This window comes from Lithobates pipiens, unplaced genomic scaffold, assembly GCF_037356315.1.
Source record: "Lithobates pipiens isolate NorthernLeopardFrog02 unplaced genomic scaffold, aLitPip1_a1.2 Scaffold_1, whole genome shotgun sequence".
NCBI classification, from domain to species: domain Eukaryota; kingdom Metazoa; phylum Chordata; class Amphibia; order Anura; family Ranidae; genus Lithobates; species Lithobates pipiens.
Window position 1 is genome coordinate 223,132,908 of NW_027507685.1, and position 21,741 is coordinate 223,154,648.

General features: G+C 43.0%; 1 protein-coding gene across 2 annotated transcripts in view; it reads left to right on the forward strand.

The window, feature by feature from the left end:
* SKIC2 (SKI2 subunit of superkiller complex) overlaps positions 1–21,741 on the forward strand; it is a 121,534-nt gene that overhangs the window by 50,965 nt on the left and 48,828 nt on the right. For both annotated transcript variants that reach the window (XM_077483337.1, XM_077483344.1), the window contains exons 15-19: positions 1,255–1,401; positions 2,570–2,663; positions 4,956–5,168; positions 11,728–11,838; positions 20,037–20,148. In XM_077483337.1, coding sequence (XP_077339463.1) covers positions 1,255–1,401; positions 2,570–2,663; positions 4,956–5,168; positions 11,728–11,838; positions 20,037–20,148 — 677 coding nt within the window. The remainder of the gene's footprint in view (positions 1–1,254; positions 1,402–2,569; positions 2,664–4,955; positions 5,169–11,727; positions 11,839–20,036; positions 20,149–21,741) is intronic.

The window sequence follows — 21,741 nt, forward strand, 5'->3', positions numbered from 1 at the left end:
CATTTACTGTGAAATACTGAAGCAGAGCATGATCTCTTCCCTTCGGAGACTGGGCCGCAGGGTAGTATTCCAACATAACGACCCCAAACACACCTCCAAGGCGACCACGGCCTTGCTAAAGAAGCTGAGGGTAAAGGTCATGAACTGGCCAAGCATGTCTACAGAACTAAACTCTATTGAGCATCTGTGGAGCATCCTCAAATGGAAGGTGAAGGAACGCAAGGTCTCTAACATCCACCAGCTCAGTGATGTCGTCATGGAGGAGTGGAAGAGACTCCAGTGGCAACCTGTGAAGCTCTGGTGAACTTCATGCCCAAGAGGGTTAAGGTAGTGCTGGAAAATAATGGTGGCCACACAAAATATCACACTTTGGGCCCAATTTGGACATTTTCACTTAGGGGTGTACTCACTTTTGTTGCCAGTGGTTTAGACATTAATGGCTGTGTGTTGAGTTATTTTGAGAGGACAGCAAATTTACACTGTTATACAAGCTGTACACTCACTACTTTACATTGTAGCAAAGTGTCATTTCTTCAGTGTTGTCACATGAAAAGATAGAATAAAATATTTTCAATGTGAGGGGTGTACTCACTTTTGTGAGGTACTGTGTGTGTGTTTTATACATTTTGCCTTTCATTTCTATTTTAACCCCTTCCTGCCCGCACTGTAGCCATCTTAAATTTGCTGGGAGATTGTACATGGACGCCCTCCTTTGATCGCACTGCCCACGTGCCCCCTGAGCTGCACTCTGTGATCGCAGAGTCCTTCGGACTCATTTAATCACAGATCGGGGTAAAAAACCAATCACAGCTGATCAGTTATCAGCTTTTATTTCCTCACGCTGACAGCAAACACTACTGGCATTTTTATAAGTTCCAGTGTGCATGAGGCCTTAAAGTGGTTGTAAACCTTAGCTATGAAGTATGAACAAAGCATATCCCTCTGTAGAGTGTACTTTTCTCTATCCAGAGCACAAAGTGTCATTTTTGTCTGCTGCCTCATTCCTCTGTTATCAGTATGAGTCATTTCTGACAAGTTTTCCTGACACCAGGAGAAAAAAGGTGACAGGGGAGGAAGCTCCAGCAGATTAACAGCTTCATCTCTGTTCCCATGAGCCGTGTGAAGGGGGTGTGTGTCTCCTCTCCTCACTGAGCTCACAAAACCTTGTGGTTGGACTGCAAAGCTTGTGTGAACGAGCCCTAAAAGAAAAGAAACATTCCCTTTTTATGTTGTTTTGTATTTAAACTCTCATAGGAGGATAAAGAAGAAGAAGATCTATGTGATCAGTACCACCAAGAGGCCGGTGCCACTGGAACATTATCTGTACACGGGGAACAGTCAGAAGACGCAGAATGAGTTCTTCCTGTTGCAGGATGCTTCTGGAACCTTCCAGACCAAAGGGTGAGAAGAGCCTTAATAGAATCCCTTAAGGGGAAACTAAACTAAAGAATTCTACTCAAGTATGTATTCTTTATTTAACCACTTCAATACCAGGCACCTTCCCCCCTTCCTGCCCCGGGCAATTTTCAGCTTTCAGCGCTGTTGCACTTTGAATGACAATTGCGCGGTCATGTAACACTGTACCTAAACTACATTTTTATTATTTTCTTCCCACAAATAGAGTTTTCTTTTGGTGTTATTTGATCACCTCCTGCGGTTTTTATAAAAAAGACTGAATTTTTTTCAAAAGAAAAAGTTGCTTTGTTTCTTTTATAACATTTATATTTAGAAGAGATGGCTAGCTAAGGGGGTATCAAATCCAATGTAAACTGTTAGAAAATTGTTTTGGACATTTGAGCGGACTTTACAGGTACCAGAAAGGAACACTATATAATTGTGTAGTCCGCTCAAATGTCCAAAACAATATTATAAAATTTAGTTCTTTCTCCTTCACTGATGAGCTGGCACTGATGGGCACTAATAGCTAGCACTGATGATGAGGTACTCGCAGGTTTTACTGATGGGCGGCTCTTCCTGTCAGAGGGGGGAGGGTCTGTGATGATTATCAGCATGTTATCAGCACAGCCCCATCAGATGTGCCCATCAGCTACCAGTTAGTGCCCCATCAGGAACACCTTGCAATGCTCATCGGTGCCCACCACAGTGCCAGTCAGGGCCCAGCAGTAACACCTGTTACCGTAGTACCCCATCATCAGTGTTGCCCATCAGTGCCACTTGTCAGTGTCACTTATCAATGCCTATCAATGCTGCATATCAGTGCCGCCTATCGATGCCCATCAGTTCTACATATCAGTGCCCATCAATGCCACCTCATCAGTGCCCATCAATGAAGGAGAAAAACAACATTTTATGCGACGTTATTAGCACCTTTTTCTCTCTCTGAAAAACACTGATGACCCTATTTTTGTCCGAAGAGTTTTAGCGGCCAAAATATCAGTGCATCGCTACAATAAGGATATTGTTTAGTGCCACTCTAAATTGGGAGAGCTGCCCTATTTTACCAATGACTAGACACTTGTTATACGGATTATATTTATGAAGGGAAAACCCCCAAAGAGCTAACTGTTCTCCTTTACAGTCTGGTAATACAGTTTTCCTTTATCTCTAGCTACTATGCTGCTGTTGATGCCAAAAAGGAGCGATCCTCTAAATATTCGCAAACGTTTGGAGCAAAACACCCTCATGGTGGTGGAGCCGGGCATGTGAGTAACGTGTGTGGGGGTGCATGCATGCAAAGCTGGGCAAAACCAGAATGATAGCAATATTGTATTAGGGAGGAAGATTGTGCATCTAAAACCCAACCCTGTGCATGTCCTCCCACCTAGCCCAGCAGTATTTTTGCTTTTTTTTTTGTCCTTTTTATTTTTCTGGTGTCTTCTAGCCAGTCGCATGACCTCTGGAGGGTTATTTACTAAATCTGGTGAGTGCAAAATGTGGTGCAAATCGTCTCTGCATAGAAACCAATCAGCTTCCAGGTTTTATTGCCAAAGCCTAATTGAACAAGCTGAAATTAGAAGCTGATTGGCTATCATGCACAGCTCTACCATATTCTGAGTGCACCAGCTTTAGTAAATCTCCCCCACTGAGCCCTTTTCCCCTACAGACTTTTTATGGCAATGGGTGGTCCAGGATAATGCAGAGAATGGTGCTGATGACATCAATACACTGGCTTTAGCGCACCATGTTCAGGATCGGGACCATAACACCCTGCATTCACAGCCGAGTCCTCGGTCTTCCTGGTTTAAGCAGGATTCCGCTGACCTATCGTTTTTTTTTTTCAGTGTCATTGATACGCGTTATTAATGTATGTTTAGTACTCACTTGTGTTTTTATTATCCCCGGCTTGTCGATTTCGTCCGCAAGTATAACTTTTAAAATTTCCTCCCGGCCGTTTCCATTTTGCTTGCGGGCATTTGAAGCCCACAAGAATTTAGTTCCCAGGACGCGGTGAATGCTGTACTCCCAGCGTTCACCGCTCGATCCCGCGCATGCTCATTGATACCAGCGACCGGTGTCCTTCTGTTCCGAAATCTCACGAGATTTCGGCATGACGGCGTTCCCCACTGATTCATGGGAAGGCTCTGAGAAAGCTCCCAGGGGACTTTGCAGAGCCGGGAAAAGGCGATAAACACGCCTACTCCCATGGTAGGAGAGCCCAAGTCACGATAAGAATATTATTTATAAGGTAATTACGTCGATTTGATTTTTAAAATGGCCATTTGAGCATCTATGGCAGTAACAGATTTGCTTACGATGTAGTTAAAAATTTGAGTACAACACCACTTTAAGTGACGCTGGGTGCCATTAACTGAAAAAACTGAGGACATCTTGTGGCAAAGAAGACAAACTGCAGGGGTTAGCTCTGGGTTTAAGGTGGCTGAGAGACATATAAATAAAAACTGGGAGTTGAGCTTTAAAAGGGATCTGTAATGAGACAAATACTGTTGACCTCATTTAAAAAAAAAAAAATAATTGCTTGGCTGTCTCTGGTTTCACAACCACTTTGGACAATGATTGCTTTACCAGTTGTGTGCGCCATCTGCTCCCTCTATATTTTGCTCTGGGACCTAGAAGACTGTGAGGATCACTGTAATAGCAGCAGCTACTAAATTGATTCTGTCCTTACAGGTACAATCATCTAGGTATAGAATATGGTTACTTATATTGGTCCAAGTGAAACCAATGTTTTATACAAAAAAAACACCCCATACCTGAAAATCCGATTTAACAGTTCTTACTATATAATCATATTGCTTTAAAAAAGCAGTCACTTAGGCCCCAGTCACATCTGAGCGTAGCGTTTTCAGGCAGAAAATTGCACAATTTTACCACGATTTTGCAGTCTTTTTTGCTGCGATTTTGTGGCGTTTTTTACAGCATTTTGCCGCGATTTTGTGCGGGGGAAAAGGTCACCAATGTAAAAAGAAGAAAAACGCCCAAATCTGCCCGATACGAGTGACAAAAAAAGGTGCAGAACTTGCTTGAGCTTCAGGCGTTTGGCTTCAGGCAACTTGGAGTGGAGATGTGAACCATCTCCATTGGGAATAATAGATTTTTTTTTTTTCCCCCTCCAGCATTTTGTTGCTTCAGGCTTCAAGCTACAAAACGCTCAGGTGTGAATGGGGCCTAAAGTATGGACCTTATTATGTTTTTTGCACATTTTATCCAAATCATTTAACTAAATCCTAGGTTAATACTAGTGTTAAAGTGATACTAAAGGCTCTGGGCTTCAGCAAAATGACAACCTCTGGCAAGAAAAAACTGGAGCAATGCTGGCGGCAATTTACAGCACACACTAATGTTGGGGATATAATTAATGTGGAATGCTTTCTTTGCTAAAAGACATTACTTTTTATAAAGTTGTTAGGATTAAAGTGCCACTTTAATGAACACAACTTCAGAACATTTAGTTTTTTTTTATATCTGGCTGCAGTTCAGCTTTTATCCCATTATCACTGTATCTCTTGTGATTGATGTCAAATCTGTTTTCCCAGGATAAAGGCACATGGCTGTCTCTGATCCAGTCTCTCCGGAAGCGGGATGCCCTCCCAGTGGTGATTTTCACCTTCTCCCGAACCCGGTGTGAGCAGAACGCCTCCGCACTGACCACGGTAGATCTGTGCACAGCTGCAGAGCGGAGCGAGGTGCAGACGTACTATACCAAGTGCCTGAGCCGCCTGCGTGGAAGTGACCGCCAGCTCCCACAGGTCTGTGCCACAAATTCTTTGAATTGTGTTATTTGTACTGATTTCTGATATTGATGATGATGGGTTTCTTATGGGGGGTACACAGGAAGGCTGGACTATGAATGTATTTTACATTTCAGATACTACAGTAGACATCTCTCTGTACTTGGCTGGTCATCTGTGCCCATCTGCTGTTAATTGGTTACTCTTGCTTATACACTAAGAGGAACCATTATGGAGGAGAAACACCATTTGTTGTTGCCACCATCCCAAATCTAGTATATATAGAGAAATGAGTAGCCCCCTGGTACAACAGGACTTTAAAGGATCACTAAAGAATTTTTTTTTTTTCTTAAATAACAAACATCTTATACTTTCCTCCCCAAGTGGCCCAGAGTGGCCCCGAACCTGCTCTTCTGGGGTCTCTCAGCAGCTGTCTCGGCTCCACCCCCCACAAGGACTCCACACCTTCATGCGAGCTCCCTCGCATGGTGTAGAGTGCTTGCGGGCACGCTCCCGTGACACAGCCAGCGGCCATAGCCGCTCACTGTATCACTCGGCCCCACCCCCAGCGCGCCGCATCACTGAATGTGATTGACAGTAGCGTGAGCCAATGGCTGCGCTGCTTTCAATCCATCCACTGTAACCAATCAACGGCCAGGCTGAGCGGCAAAGAGGATGTCGGGGGCGAGCGCGGGACTTTTGAGGGGTCAGGTAAGTAAAACGGGGAGGCTGGGGAGGTCGGTATTGTTGGATGTTTTTTTCACCTTAATGCATAGAAACTTTTTCTCCTTTACAACCGCTTTAAGGGCGAACTTGAAAATACAATATTTTCTAAAAAGTAGAAAAATGTATTTCATAAAAACAGTGCAATGGTCAAAGATGACAACCATGCACAAAATGATACGTAATATCCATATATAGTATATAAAAAAAAAGGGCACTTCTCCTATAGCCCAATGTGTTTCTGGAGATTTGAGATAAATCCCTTCTTCAGTCTGCGGCTACTGCTGTTCTGGGGTTCTGTGTCATTTCTCTATACTTGCTTATACACTGACACCTGGTTATCACACATACTTATCTGGCCAAAAGTATGTGGGCACCTGTCCAAATTAAGTTCAGGTGTTTCCAGTGAAGGGTACTATTAATTCTGCACCAACACAGACATTTTACACAATTGTCTTCTTTCAACCTAGTGACAACAGTTTGGGGAAGTCCCTTCTCTGTTGCAGCATATCTGTGCCCCTGTAAATAAGAAGCGCAGTGCTAAAAAATATACTTGCAATATATAACACAATGCATAGCAGAGGTGCAAAGATTACTAAAGTGCATTCAGTGCTATCAATAGTGTATGAACAATATAGGAAATCAATGGCTAAATATTGCATAAAAAAGAAATATGCAAAAAATAAAATAAAACATATACTAATTAAAGTGCAATAAGTGCCATCAAACCTAAGATTCAACTCGAGATGAATTTCAAACATAAATACCAGTGCAATATATAAAAAGGGTGCAGATCTCTGCAAAAAATCATATGGGACTAAAATCCACGTGTAAAGTCCATTGGTAAACTGTGTTGAAATGATGATCAAACACCCAGCTGTGTGACGCCCATCACCAAAGTAAAAATGGAGGCTTATCAGAAAGCATGTGACCCGCCTAGTCATAAATGACGTCTGTGCCCCTGTGTACAAACAAATCTAGCTCCACGAAGACGCGGTTTGATATGCAGGAACTAAAGCAGTGTTTCTTAACCTTCTTTCAGTCAAGGAACCATTTCAAATTATGGATAGTCTTGAGGCTCCCCATTCTAAAATGTACAAACTATTCTGATAGATTTACATGCAGCAACATCCACACAACTAAGACACAACGTTAGAGGTGATTTATTTTTCCAAAGCAAATACACTTTTGCAAACTGGTACTGACTAGTATTCTGATGTTTCTCATCTCCATCACTTAGCTAATGAGACCCCAAAGCTGATGGAGAGAGGCAGAGGCGGGTCAAACCAGGATGATATGCAGGCAACTGACATCCTCTTTATCAACTGATCATGTAGTTTGGTCTTTAGGAGGTTTGCAGCTAGAAGGTTGTAAATGGTGTACAATGAAAACCTGTGGCTTTCTGTAACTAAAAGGCAGGCTTCATCCACCCACCGGCTTGTACACAATTTTGGGGCAATTTTTAGGCATTTTGCCAAGGCACCTCTGATGAAAACTAGGCATCCTGGTTGAAAACGGCTGAACTAGAGTGTCTTGCACAGAACCCTGACCTCAAACCTGCTGAATACCCGTGGGGTAAATTTGAATGCTAATTGCAAGCAGAGTCTACTCATCCAACAAGACAGATCAGCACCTGACCTCACAAATGTTCCTTTGGCTGAATGGGCAGAAATGTCCACCAACAGACTCCAAAGTCTTTTTGAAAGCCTTCCTAGAAGAAAGGAGTCTGTTAAAGGGCAGGGGCAAGTCTATAGTAATACGCATGGTTTTCGAATGGAATGTCCAACAAGCCTTTAGATGTGATGGTCAGGTGTTCATAAACTTTTAGGCATATAGTGTATTGTTGTGTGCCGCCCAAGTTCAGTCTTTAAAAGAGAAGTATGGGATTTGCTTTTTATTTATTTATTTATTTATTTATTTTTTTAAATCATACCTAGCTGGATGCAGCATCGGTCTGATGCTTAATCTGCCCCTTTCCGGCTCTAACACTGAATTGAGCGATCAAACACCACCGATCGCTCGGTTCTCACAACTCCGTGAGCAAAACTGCTGACTGTCAGTCACCAGCTCTCTGCTCTGCCCCTTCCTCGCTCATTGGAGCACTGGGCTGTGGAAGGGGTTGGGAGCGGCCAGCTCAGGCTCTCAGCGGCTCGCTAAGAGGCTGAGACGGGGGCCTATAATCATCAGGAAACACACTAAGGCTGGGTTCACACTGGTGTGATCTCAGACAATCGCATGTGATTTCACACCACATTGTTGTGTTCATCACATGCGATGTCTGTGCGATGCAAAAACTGTCTGAAATCGAATTCGCACCAAAATGGTGCAGGACCCCCTTTTTGGTCTGCACTGGAATCGGATCCCATGGGTGTTCAGTGGGAACCTGGACTAATGCTAGTAACAGAAAATGAAAATTGGCTGTGATGAGCTAAAAGCCGGCAAAGGTTCCAGGATCTCTGTGTAGAAAAACATGCAAAGGCCCAACCTCAAAGTCAATAAATGGATGCTTTGCATAATATGGTGAGGGCTTGTTAAGCGATATCCTGTTTTGTGTTATACTTTAACATCATTTAAAGGGAGCCAACAGAACAAATATTTAATCAGGTATTACATGTATTTTATACTTCGTTTTTATAATCATGTTGACTCATACTCTTAGGCGTAAACTTTATGTATTTTATGGTGCAATTTACATTCATGTAAGGTTATTTGTTAGCTTAGCTTAACTTAGCTTATTAGGGGGCCTAATAAGGAAGAAAAGAAAAAAGAAACCAATGAATGAACAAAGGAATGTAATAGATATTAGTTCTTGGGGTGTGGAGTATCTGCATATGAAGAAATGGATTGAACACTAATCCTTTCTGTAAGTTGCGCATTAACTCTCCTTGTACCCCTACACTAACCCACCCTCTTGTAACCCTAACATGCATTCTCTCTGTAATCCTAACACTAATCCTCCCTATAACCCTCACACTTAGCCTTCTTGTAATGCTAAGACTAATCTTCCTTGTAACCCCAACACTAAATCGTGTTGTAATTCTAACACTAATATTCTAATGCTTGGAATAAACTACCAGCAGAGGTAGTGTGACAGTCCACAGTGGTTTCAAATAAAGATCAGTAGTCAGACAATAAAGTTAATAAAAAAAAAAAAAATTTTAATTAAAAAAGGGCAGATTCGATGGACTACTGTCTTTAATCCTCCGTATAACCCCAACACTAGCCTTCTCTGTAAGCTCAACACTAACCTTCCCTGTAAGCTCAACACTAACTTTCGCTGTAAGCCAGTGTTTCTCCATTCCAGTCCTCAAGGCGCACCAACAGGTCATGTTTTCAGGTTTTCCATTATTTTGCACAGGTAATTTAATCAGTTTCACTGCCTTATCAATTACCACAGCCATTTCATCTGCGGGAAATCCTAAAAACATGACCTGTTGGGGCATCTTGAGGACTGGAGTTAGGAAACACTGCTGTAAGCTCAACACTAACCTTCCCTGTAAGCTCAACACTAACCTTCCCTGTAAGCTCAACACTAACCTTCCCTGTAAGCTCAACACTAACCTTCCCTGTAAGCTCAACACTAACCTTCCCTGTAAGCTCAACACTAACCTTCCCTGTAAGCTCAACACTAACCTTCCCTGTAAGCTCAACACTAACCTTCCCTGCAACCCCAACACTAATCATTCCTGTAACCCCAACACTAATCATTCCTGTAACCCCAACACTAATCATTCCTGCAACCCTAGTACTTGTACCCTAACGGTAATACTCCATGTAAAACAAATCGATCCTGTAACTATAACATTAACCCTCCCTTTAATATTAACATTAACCCCCCATAATATTAAGACTCCACTTACACCTGATTCGGCCCGCACTTTGAAATCGCTGCAAAACGCGGGACATTTTTGCGATGGCATTATTTCTTAATGGCACCATGATTGCCATGCGGTAAATCGCGCTGCAATCGCAACGTGTGACGTTTGTCGCTCATAAAGGAACATGAGCTTCTTTTGGGCGGCAGCATTGTGATTTGTCATGTGACAATCATGGCAAAATTGCAGCGCAATTGGGGTGTCATTAGAAGTAATGGCATCGCAAATGCATCCCGCGGTTTGCAGCGATTTGAAATCGCGGCAATTCCTCCCACAATCAGGTGTGAATGGAGCCTAACATTAACCCTCCCTGCAACCTTAGGCTGCGTTCACATCTCGGCATTTAGAATCACGGGCAAATTTGCCAAGACTCTGCTCCCGTTTCCAAGGCGCCGAGGTGTGAATGATAAATTGCAGAAAGCACATCTGCCGCGATTGTCTTGTGATAAATCATACTGCAGTCGTGGCAGCCCGCATTGTGTTAAGCATGTCGTTTAAAAGTAGCTCTTGAACTTTTTTTGGGCAACAGGCTTCATGCGATGCGATGAATGGCATCTCGAATGTGCTTTCTGTGATTTGCCATTCTCGCCTCGTCGCTTTAAAATCGCCGCAAATCTGCCCCTGATTCAAAACGCTGAGATGTGAATGCAGCTTAACCACTTCCAGACTGCCCACCATTGTTATACGTCTGTACTTTGAAGAGGAATATCGTTGTTATGCAATAACCCTGGAATCCTCTTCTTCTTCAGCGGGCGGTCCGCTTCAAGATAAAAGTGGTCTCTGTGGCGGATTCGCCGCAAGATCACTTTTATCAGCGGCGAGAGAGAGGGAGGGCCCCCCTCTCGCCATGCTCCGGTGCCCTTCGCCGCTTACCGGAGCCGTCGGTAGCGGCGGAGGCGATCGGATCCTCTCCCTAGCCTGACATGGAGACGAGTGAGGGGAAGATGGCCCCCACCCGTCTCCATATCATTGCAGGGCGGAAGCGACATCAAAACATCACTTCTGCCCATAGCTCTGAAAAGGCCATATTTTATTTTTTTAAATGACAAAATGTTTTCTTTTTTTCCTTTATTGCATTTTAGTGTAAATATGAGATCTGATGTCTTTTTGACCTTAAATCTCATATTTAAGAGAACTTGTCATGCTTTTTTTCTATTACATTGTTTACATTCCGTTTACATTTCTTGTAATAGGAATAAAAGCAACACATTTTTTTTTTAAAAGAGCAGTTTAAAAATAAAAAATAAAAGGTAAAATTTTATAAGAAAAAAAAAATGTAAACGCACCCCGTCCCGCTGAGCTCACGTGCAGCAGCAAATGCATACGTGAGTAGCGCCCGCGTATGAAAAACGGTGTTCAAACCACACATGTGAGGTATCACTGTGATTGTTAGAGCGAGAGCAATAATTATAGCCCTAGACCTCCTCTGTAACTCAAAACATGCAACCTGTAGAATTTTTTTAAACGTCGCCTATGGAGATTTTTAAGGGTAAATGTTTGTCACCATTCCACGAGCAGGCGCAATTTTGAAGAGTGACATGTTGGGTATCAATTTACTCGGCGTAACTTCATCTTGCACAATATAAAAATTGGGCAAACTTTATTCTTATTTTTTAATTCAAAAAAGTGTATTTTTTTTTTCCAAAAAAAGTGCGCTTGTAAGGCCGCTGTGCAAACACGGTGTGACAAAGTATTGCAACAACCGCCATTTTATTCTCTAGGGTGTTAGAAAAAAATGTATTATGTTTGGGGTTCTAAGTAATTTTCTAGCAAAAAAAAAATGTTTTTAACTTGTAAACAACAAATCTCAGAAAGAAGCTCGGTCCTTAAGTGGTTAAAACTCACTCACCACAGGATCTGTCATTGACCAGAGAGAAACGCTTTTACCAAAATGGCAAGTTGTTAGCCCATGGCTGCTCTTAGCCAAAGGGAAGGGAGTTTTCAGCACAGACATAACGGTATACATGTGATATTTACAGGTATTGCACATGCTGGATTTGTTGAAGAGAGGAATTGGTATCCATCACAGCGGAATCCTGCCCATCCTGAAGGAGGTGGTGGAGATGTTGTTCAGCCGCGGACTGGTTAAGGTTAGTGTTCGCTCTGACTTGCATTTCCTTACAGAAGTTGCTGACCTTGTTGTGAAAATGCTATTTCTCTGGCTGCCGCTGACCTAAAACAAGCTAGGTGAGTGAAATTTCTAAAGCTGTTTGATCAGAATGACAGCCAGGAAACTACCTCAAATGGAGAGGCCAGCTATGCAACCTACATACTGTTCAGTAAAGTTGAAAAAAATATAAACTGCCACTAACGCCATAGATCCTTTCTTGTACTGCAGGTATAGTTTGCAAATATTTTTGCTCATTACATATACAGGCTCCTGCTTCCTACTTAGGCAGGCCATACATTGAGAAAATGTATTTCCTGCAACCACGGGACACACACAGGGCAGGGCTTGGGAGCGATCATGCACGAGTGCCCCCATAGCAAGAGGCTTCCTCAGACATCCCAACCTGCAAAACCTCATTTCAGGGAGGTGGCGCTTCGCGCACGTAATCCCCCCGCAGTAAAATATTTTTTAAATCACCTTTTTATTTTCCCACAGTGCTTCTGGGGAAGGGGGTGGGGTGGTATGTGGCAGTGGACGGTGTCAGTCATTTTTTTTTTATTTTTAGTAATTGATTTTTTTACAATTTAATTTCTTTTTTAATTTTTTTTTTCACATTGCTTTTTGGGGGGGGAGGGGGTTGGGGCAATGGACAGTGTTGGTAGGGCAGGGAAGAGTGGTGTCAGTAGTTTTTTATTTTATTTTTTTACACTTTTTTTTTTCATTTTTTAGAAAAAAAAATTTTTTTTCTTACATTTTTTTTTTTTTTTTTAATATTTTTTGGGGGGCTTTCGTGAGATGTCATATACACTTGTTAATTTTTTTTAACTTCAAAGCAGATTTTATATATATATATATATATTCAATCTGCTCTGAAATAAAGTAAAAAATATAACAAATAAACAGTGTGTGTGTGTGTATATATATATATATATATATATATATATATACATTAATTTTTATTTTTTATTTTGTCCTATGCTGTAAGGAGACTCAACACAAGAACGTTTGTTCTCTAGCGTTTGAGAATTCTCCCATTAAAATCAGTGTAATTTGGTCCACCACAAAATGTCTGCCAGCTGGAGCCCTAATTACAAGGACAGATTGTTTAGTGTTGATGGGGATGCTAGGAGCTGAAGTTGTTTGCAGAGACGTGCTGCTGTCAATCAAATTCAGTGAGCCAATGAGGGGAGAGAGGGGGTGGGGCTTGGGCCTGGCCATGGCTTCGTGTCTGAATGGACACAGGGAGCTGTGGCTCAGCTTGGGTGCCCCATAGCAAGCTGCTTGCCGTGGAGGCACTCCACAGGAAGGAGTGGCCAGGAGCGTCAAAGAGGGACCCGAGAAGAGGAGGATTTGGGCTGTTCTGTGCAAAACCACTACACAGAGCAGGTAAGTATAACATGTTTGTTATTTTTAACATATAAAAAATAAACTTTACAATCACTTTAAAATATACCTAACTGCCCATGTGCAGGAGTTTTGTCATCCCATGCTGCCCAATGGAGATACCCAAAGACCAGCACCAGGGAAAAAGAGACCAGTGCCGGCGGAGACCCAGACCATTTGAGAGGCGATAAGTTTAGTTCCACTTTAACCACTTCAATACAGGGCACTTATACACCTTCCTGACCAGACCAATTTTCAGCTTTCAGCGCTGTCGCACTTTGAATGACAATTGCGCGGTCATGCTACACTGTACTGAAACAAATTTTTTATCATTTTGTTTCCACTAATAGAGCTTTCTTTTGGTTGTATTTGATCACCTCTGGGATTTTTATTTTCTGCTAAACAAATAAAAAGACCAAAAATTTTTTTTATTTTTTTTTTACAAAACTTTGTAAATAAGTACGTTTTCTGCTTCACTGATGGGGCTGCACTGACGGGGACTGATAAGGCAGCACTGATAGGTAGCACTGATATGCAGCAGTGATGGGTACACATAGGTGACACAGATGGGAACTAATAGGAGGCACGGATGGGCACTGATAGGTGGCACAGATGGGCACTAATGGATTGATGGATGCCAATCAGTGCCAAACAATGATGCCCATTGTGGGCACTGATTGGCATCCCTGGTGGTCTAGGGTGACATACCTGGTGGTGACTAGTGGCGGTGTCCCCGGTGGTCTAGTGTGGGCATCCTCAGGAGGGGGGCTGCGCTGATAATCATTCAGCACAGATCCCCCGCTGTCAGAGGAGCAGCCGATTGGCTCTCCTCTACTCGTGTCTGACAGACGCAAGTGAGGAAAAGCTGTTTACATCCCGATCAGCCGTGATCAGACTGACACCGCAACAACGATCACCACAATACGCGCCCCCCGGGGGTCAGGATATCAAAACCACTTTGCTGACATCATATTGCTATATGGCGGGCGGCAATTGGTTAATGAGATATTGGAGGTCTATAAGGAGGGCTGTGCTAATGAAGGACATATCGTGCTCCATTAGCTTCTGTGACAGCAGAAACTGTAAATGACCAAATACTCGCTTCCAGGTTCTTACTAGCTGAGGGTTCGCTGATCTCCCTGATCCCTGCCTGGGAACACCTACTATGCATGTTCTAGGCCTACAAAGTAGGATAGGAGAACATGAGAAGCACGGCGGGAATGGGGGGGATGTAAATGTACTTCCGTCTAAAAATTGACAGCTGGCTTGCCAGATTTACACACACCCCTGGTTGATCTAGCAGCCAAGAGCGTGTGTAAAATGGCCCACTGCAGCTGACAAATCCCAAGTGTTACCCTGTGTGTACTGTGCTGGCAGATCCCTAGCAAAGAGTTATGGACCTTAAAGTGGGAGTAAACTCCCATGGTTGATATCTACCTATAGGTTAGCCTATAATAAGGTTTACCTATAGGTACAGTAAATATCACCTAAACCAGCACGGTTTAGGAGATATTTTTTTCTTGTGAATGGGCCCGGTGATGTCACTGGCGCATGCGCTCTGAAGGAATGGCATGCCGTGCCCTTCCTTCAGAGTCCTGGGCCATGAATAGCGACTCCTGTGTGCATTCATGGGAGTGACGCTATCCCGATGTGGCCTATCAGACGGCCAGAGGACGTGAAGCAGAAGGGAAGACCGGAAGATGGAAGGCCTGTGAGCAGTGACAGCACTCCACTGGAGGGCTTCGTTTTAAGGTAAGTTTCACATAATGTGCTAGAATGCGATGCATACTAGCACACAGCGCTGGTGCAAGGATTTTTTACACTCTCTAGGCAAAACCTCATTTAGCCACCCCTGTTGGCTCCCCTGACTCCACCCCATTTGCCCATGTGACAGACAGAAGGCGCCGCTATACAGGAAGCATTGGCTCTACTTCCTCTAGTGCTGGCTCCAGTGCTGCGCTGCACCTCTAATTACACTACCGGTCGGACTGAGTTAGTTACATGCTGCAACCTGCAGACTGGGAGGGAAACCAGTGGCTGGGTGCCCCCAGGCAGCAGTGCGCCCTAGGCATTTGCCTAGTGGTAGCATCGGCCCTTCTACGGTAGCTCATTATAACTTTACCTTGCAGTTTTAACCGCATGCCGACTAGCCGCCGCAGTTATACTGCGACAACAGCTGCGTGAATCACCATCATGGTACGTCGGTACCATAGACGCCCACTAAGGGGTGCGCACGCTTGCCCCCCGAGCCGATGCGAGTGCCGGTGGTCTCGATCACCACCAGGCTCCTGTGATTGCTCGGGGCACAAGGTGAACCCGGAACTGTGTGTGTAAACGGATTATCTGTTATCTTCCCTGCATAGTCCCATCCCCCCTTCAGTTAGAACACAAACTAGGACACACTTAACCCCTTCACTGCCAGTGCCATTTTTACAGTAATCGCACTGATTGCTGTATTAATGCCAATGGTCCCAAAATTGGCCGTGTCGCAGTCACGATAAAATCGCCACCATTAGAATAATTTTTGCGTAAAAAAAAATTTTATATATATTTTTTGGGGGATATTTATTATAGTAAAAAAATTATGCGTTTTTTTTTTTGTTTATAGCGCAAAAAATAAAAACCGCAGAGGTGATAAAATACCACCAAAAGAAAGCTTTATTTGTGGGGGAAAAAAGCACCTCAATTTTGTTCGGGAGCCACGCCACACGACTACGCAATTGTCAGTTAAAGTGACGCAGTGCCGAATCGCAAAAAGTGCTCTGGTCTTTGGCCTGCAAAATGGTCCAGGGCTTAAGTGGTTAAAAAAAATGCATGTTGGTTTACTACCGCTTTAAGGGTTGGGGGTGCATTGTATGTTAATTCACGTAACAAAAAACTGAACACTCCCCCCATCTGTGTACTAATTGCACATTGCAAGCAGTTGCGAATGACGGAAGCTGTCTATAGAGTCCTATGTATAGGCCTGCTCCAAAGAAACAGCTAGACAGGTCCAGAATATAATTTTTTTATTTTAGGTATGTTGTGTAAATGGGAACACATAGCAATCATATAATGGGGGTGCTTATTGCAAAAAAAAAATACACTTTACAGAAATAGTCAGCTTTTTCACCAATGATCACTTGGCTCCCTGCTGTGCGCAGCTTATGGATGGAGGGGGGGCTGAGGATGTCATGAAATGAAAGTAAAATCAGAGCGCACAATGTGGGGCAGTGCGAAGAACTTTATCTGGTATCTCCTTCATCTGTTTACTGTGTGATTGCAAAGATTCCTGTGAATTCTGTCTTGTGCAATGCAGCTTAATATATCACTATTTTGTTTGATTTTTATTATTTCCCGTCAAGAGATAAATGAATCGCTGACGGTTGGCTTCTTATCTGCCTCGTGTTTGTGTAAATATTTCCCAGCCAGTGTTTGCCTACATGCTGACATCTAAATAGCAATCTATTTGCCTTCCAGCCTGTGCTGACCTCTACGTTTGTTCTGACACGTCTGCAACAATGCATGATCTGAGCACAGAGGTTTTGTGTTCACCATTGGGGGTCCTCGGTGCTAACCACAGCAAGGACACTATCTGCATGGAGTTTGCATGTTCTCCCTGCACATGAGTTTTGTTTTTGTTTTGTTTTTCCTTGCAGAGACAGGGGGTGTGGGTTTTTCAGGGCCCTTTCTAATGTCAGGGAGAGGATCTGTGTCCTTCTGGTCTTTACTTTCCTTAACCAAGGTTCTCTCCTTGGGGGAACCCTCAGCAAGTACTTGGAAGACTGGCTTCAGTGGGATCCACCTGGTTTTGGCCTAGGTAGACCAAGAGTACCTTGCCCCTGCCAGGAGTTTTGTACCCTTGAGCAGGGCTGGACTGGGACCAAAATTTGGCCCTGGACTTCATCCACACCAGCCCACTTTAATTTTGCAAACAAGCACAAAAACAGTATATAAAACTATACACAATTTTGCAAAAAACATAAGTAGCATAACATAAGGAGTCCTCACTAACCTCTTTTATTATTTCACTTATTCTCCTCTGTATTTTTCTCATCTTTCTCACATCACTACGTGAAGTTGAGGGCAAGCCGTGCAGCCATTACTTTGTCACTGAAACCGGCCCACTGAGCCATCAGCCCACCGGGAAACTCCCTGTAGTCCCGATGGACAGTACATGCCTGCCCTTGAGGGGTTCAGGGATTGGGGCCTTTGCTGTTTGGAGGTGATTGCACACCTCCCACTTCTTTTTTTTTTTTTTAACACAAGAACAGTACATTCACTATATTACCAAAAGTATTGGAGCGCCTGCACACTCGTGAGCTTTAATGTCATCCCAGTCTTATGTCTCATACACACGATCGGCCTTTCTGTCAACAAAGCCGTGGAATTTTTGTTTGAAGGTTGTTGGCTCCAACTTGTCTTGCATGCAGACGGTCACACAAATGTTGGCCAATGATTACTAACGTAGTGATGTACAAGACGTACGACGAGCCGATTTTAAAAAGGAAGTTCAATAGTCATGCGCCACCCTTTGGGCTCCTTCTGCTAATGTTGTGTATGGTGAGCATTGATTGCGAGCATGCTTGTTTGTACTTTGGACTTTTGTCCAACAGACTTGTGTACACACGATCAGAAAATCCGACAACACACATTTGTTGGAGAAAAATTTGAGAACCTGCTAGGCGTAAAGTCCGACAACAAATGTCCAATGGAGCATACACACGGTCGGAGTTTCCGCCAACAAGCTGACATCCAACATTTTGTTGTCGGACTTACTAGCTAAAAATTCTTAATTACAACACTCGTGGGGGGGGACCCCATGCCATTTTTTTTTTCGATGTGGGGGTTCCCCTTAAGATCCATACCAGACCCTGGGGGGGGGAACCTCACGCAAATTTTGGGGGTTCCCCTTAAGATCCATACCAGACCCTTCGGGGGGGCTTTAACCTCACACAAATTTTCTTTTAAATTTCCGAGGGGTTCCCTTTCAAGATTCTCAGCACACAAGTTGCACCGCAAGTCAGATGATCTTGATCCGACTTCTATTCAAATCAATGGGCTCCCATAGAGAACCATTGGTTTTTGAATAGAGACAGAAAAATGCGGCTGAAAGCTAGCGTGGCTTAACGTGCATTGAATTCAATGCAAAACGCGGGGAAAAAAATCGCGTTTTTAACACTGCTTTTTTCCTGGCGTCTGTACTAGCTTTACAGCCCGTTTTTTAAAACGTCCATGTGCATGAGGACTTAAAAGAAAAAGTCCAGCCTTACACAGTTTGAATTTCTACTGGTTCAGCAGGAACTAGCAGAGATTTGAACCGTTAATGGGCAGGCTGAATATACCAAGCTGATTGATCAATCAACTTGGGTACAACCAGCCTGCCGAAATATCTTGCAATTATGTTGCCATATAATTATTATTATACACGATTTATATAGTGGCAACAGTTTACAGAGAGCTTTACAATGTAAGGGGGGGGGCAGCACAATTACAGTACAGTTCATTACAGAAGGGACAGGAGGACCCTGCTTATAGAGCTTACATTCTAAAGGGAGGGGGTGGTGGTACAAAAGGTAATAGATTCAGGGAAAGTTTTGATGGGGGTGGCTTGGGGACAGTTGTTAGGTGGGTGTGGGGTAGGCTTCCCTGAATAAGTGAGTTTTCAGGGCTCTCCTAAAGGTGGACAGGTTAGGGGCTGACCTAATAATTTATATATATATATATATATATATATATATATATATTTATATATATATATATATATATATATATATATATATATATAATTATATATTTATATTATTATTATTATATTTTATTTAAATAATAATTTTTTATATATATATATATATATATATATATATATATATATTATTATTATTTTTTTAATATATATAATTATAAATTATCTATTATATGGCCTTCCTTAGGCATCCATTTATAAAACATTTGTTGCACGAATGTCACAAGCATTCATCCAGGCTGCATGAATTTTTCCCTGTATTTTCTCTAATACTTTGATTGCCAATGATCATCCACTCCATCTAGTGGCCGAAACGGGGTATATGTTTCTGAAATACCCCTATCAGAAAATAATACAGCCCTTTGATGAATGGGTGGTGCTGACATCCATAGAAAGTCATATTAATGAAAATACAGGGAAAATGTTGTTCAGGCAGGACGATTGCTTGTGACATTTGTCCAGAAATGTTTTTTATATATAGACCCCAATAAGAGAGAGGCTTTGATGTTTCTGAAGGTAATTGACATAGACTTGCATATGGAAAGTTCCATCCAAAATATCTGTTATTTTTGTTATAAAAAAAATAAAAAATCCCCACGTAAACAGAGATGAGTCAAAGTACAAGATTCCTTTTTTTTCTACAGAATTTCCAAAGAAACTGAATACTTGCCAATCGTGATTTCAGAAAGTAAACATATAATGGCAGGAGTTGATGGCACAATTCCAACATTCTGCATACCTGAAAAAAAAATAGCAGAAGGAAAGTCTTTAATTTATTGTATGCAATATCCGTGATATCTCTGTGGCCAAAAAAAGCAGATGTTTTCAGTCTACTTGTCTAATCCATGCGCTCCCTCTAGTGGTCGCCCCTGGTAGCAGACTCTGGAGGCTCTGGGTTACTTTTAGATAAGTAATTTTACCATTTTCTTTTTTGTACCAGTGTACAAGTGTGTTGGCTTTTTGTTTTTAGTACCTTGATGTATTTTGATGTAAAACAGGCATGTTTGTTTCAGAAAATGACAACTGTACTAAAGTTTCTGATTATGCTAAACTGTGCTTTTTTCCCTCAGATCCTGTTTGCCACAGAGACGTTTGCCATGGGAGTTAACATGCCGGCTCGTACGGTGGTGTTTGATTCAATCCGAAAACATGATGGCACCAACTTCCGAGACCTGACTCCAGGTATGATTGTCCCTATAGGGAAGTCATCCACTTCACTGTTCTTGCATGCACTGATGAGACTTGGTACCAGGATGCTGGAACCACCCAAATCTGACTTACTGCCCACAGATTAAACTTTCTTCATTCAACTAGCGGGTTCTACGAGAAAAAAAACAGACCCATTCCCTCACCCACACATTCGAGGCAGATGGGGGAATCGCCCCTGCTGAGCTATTGTGTTCTGACAGCAGAGAGACTGTCTTGCTGTTGAAATACACTGATCAGAGCTGTCTGCTATAGCCGGTGTCACTGATTAAGCGCCATTTATTTGACAGGCTGGTTGTACAGAAGTCGATCGATCAATTGACATTTGTACAACCAGTGTCTCCATACATGGGTTGAAATTCAGCTGGTCCCTGCTGAAAATTGTCAGCCGACATGGGTGGCATCCAGTCAGATGCAGTCACTGTTAAATTGAATTGTGAAGTCCTTTTATTTTTTCATTATTAAAATAATAAACGGGTTTATACTTGCCTACGCTGTGCATTGGTATTGCTCAGAGCGCTCTTGAACCTTCTCTTTTGGGGTCCCCTGCCAAGTGTGCTCCTTCTTTTCTGTCTCCTCCCCCATAGCAATACGCTTGGGCACACTCCTGAGCCAGGCTCGGCACATCCATTAAAACGCACAGTGCAGCTTGGCCCTGCCCCCGCTCCTCACTGAATTTGATTGACAGCAGCAGGAGCCAATGTCTCCTGCTGCTATCGGCAAAGCCTGCAAGATCAGGAAGAGCAGAGAGAAGACCTGCAGCTGGGCGCAGCACTGGATCGATACAGGAGCAAGGTAAGTGTTAGGGTGGGGGGCGCAAAACCAAGCTGTCTGCGCGGCCCAATCAAAATGTTAATTGGCTGCTTTGTATAAGATCATTATTGTCATTGGCTGGCAGGAAAAAAAATCACATAACCACATAGTGAAGTTGATAACATCAATCCTAAAGCGGAACCATAATCAACATGATCTGTTTTTAATCCTTATGCTGCTAGCACTAGTAAATAGTTAGGGAGGTATAGGAAGGAGGGGTTTTCTTAGCTAAGCACACCCTCTTCCCTGAATGCCTGAGCTAAGTGCCGATGGATTCCAGGAAATAAACACTACTTGAATCATCTGCCCTTACTAAAGATGGCCATGGCTAGAAATGCTAGGGGGGTGTTTTTCAACGTGATATCCCAACAAAATAAAGCATGGGGACATGAATGGATGGATGGGTGAGTTTACCTTGAATAAATAAAGTAGTTTTAAAGGCTGAAGTTTTTTTTTACCTTCGTGCATTCTGTGTTTGAAGGTAAGCAAACTTCTGTATCCAGCTCTCCCCCAAACACCCCCCCACCCAATGCCTACCTGAGCCCCATCACGATCCAGTGCAGTGCATGAAAGCAGCGTCTTTCCACCCTGCCTCTCCTCACAGGGCAGATCCATGTGCCCCGCTGTCTGTGTCTATTGACGCAGGTGGGGCATGGACATGCAGTCAGGGGAGGCAGGTGCCATGAACATAAAAAAAGATTGAGCTTCAAGGATTGTAGCTCAGCAATCGGGGGTCACAGAGAGGGGGTAGGTAGC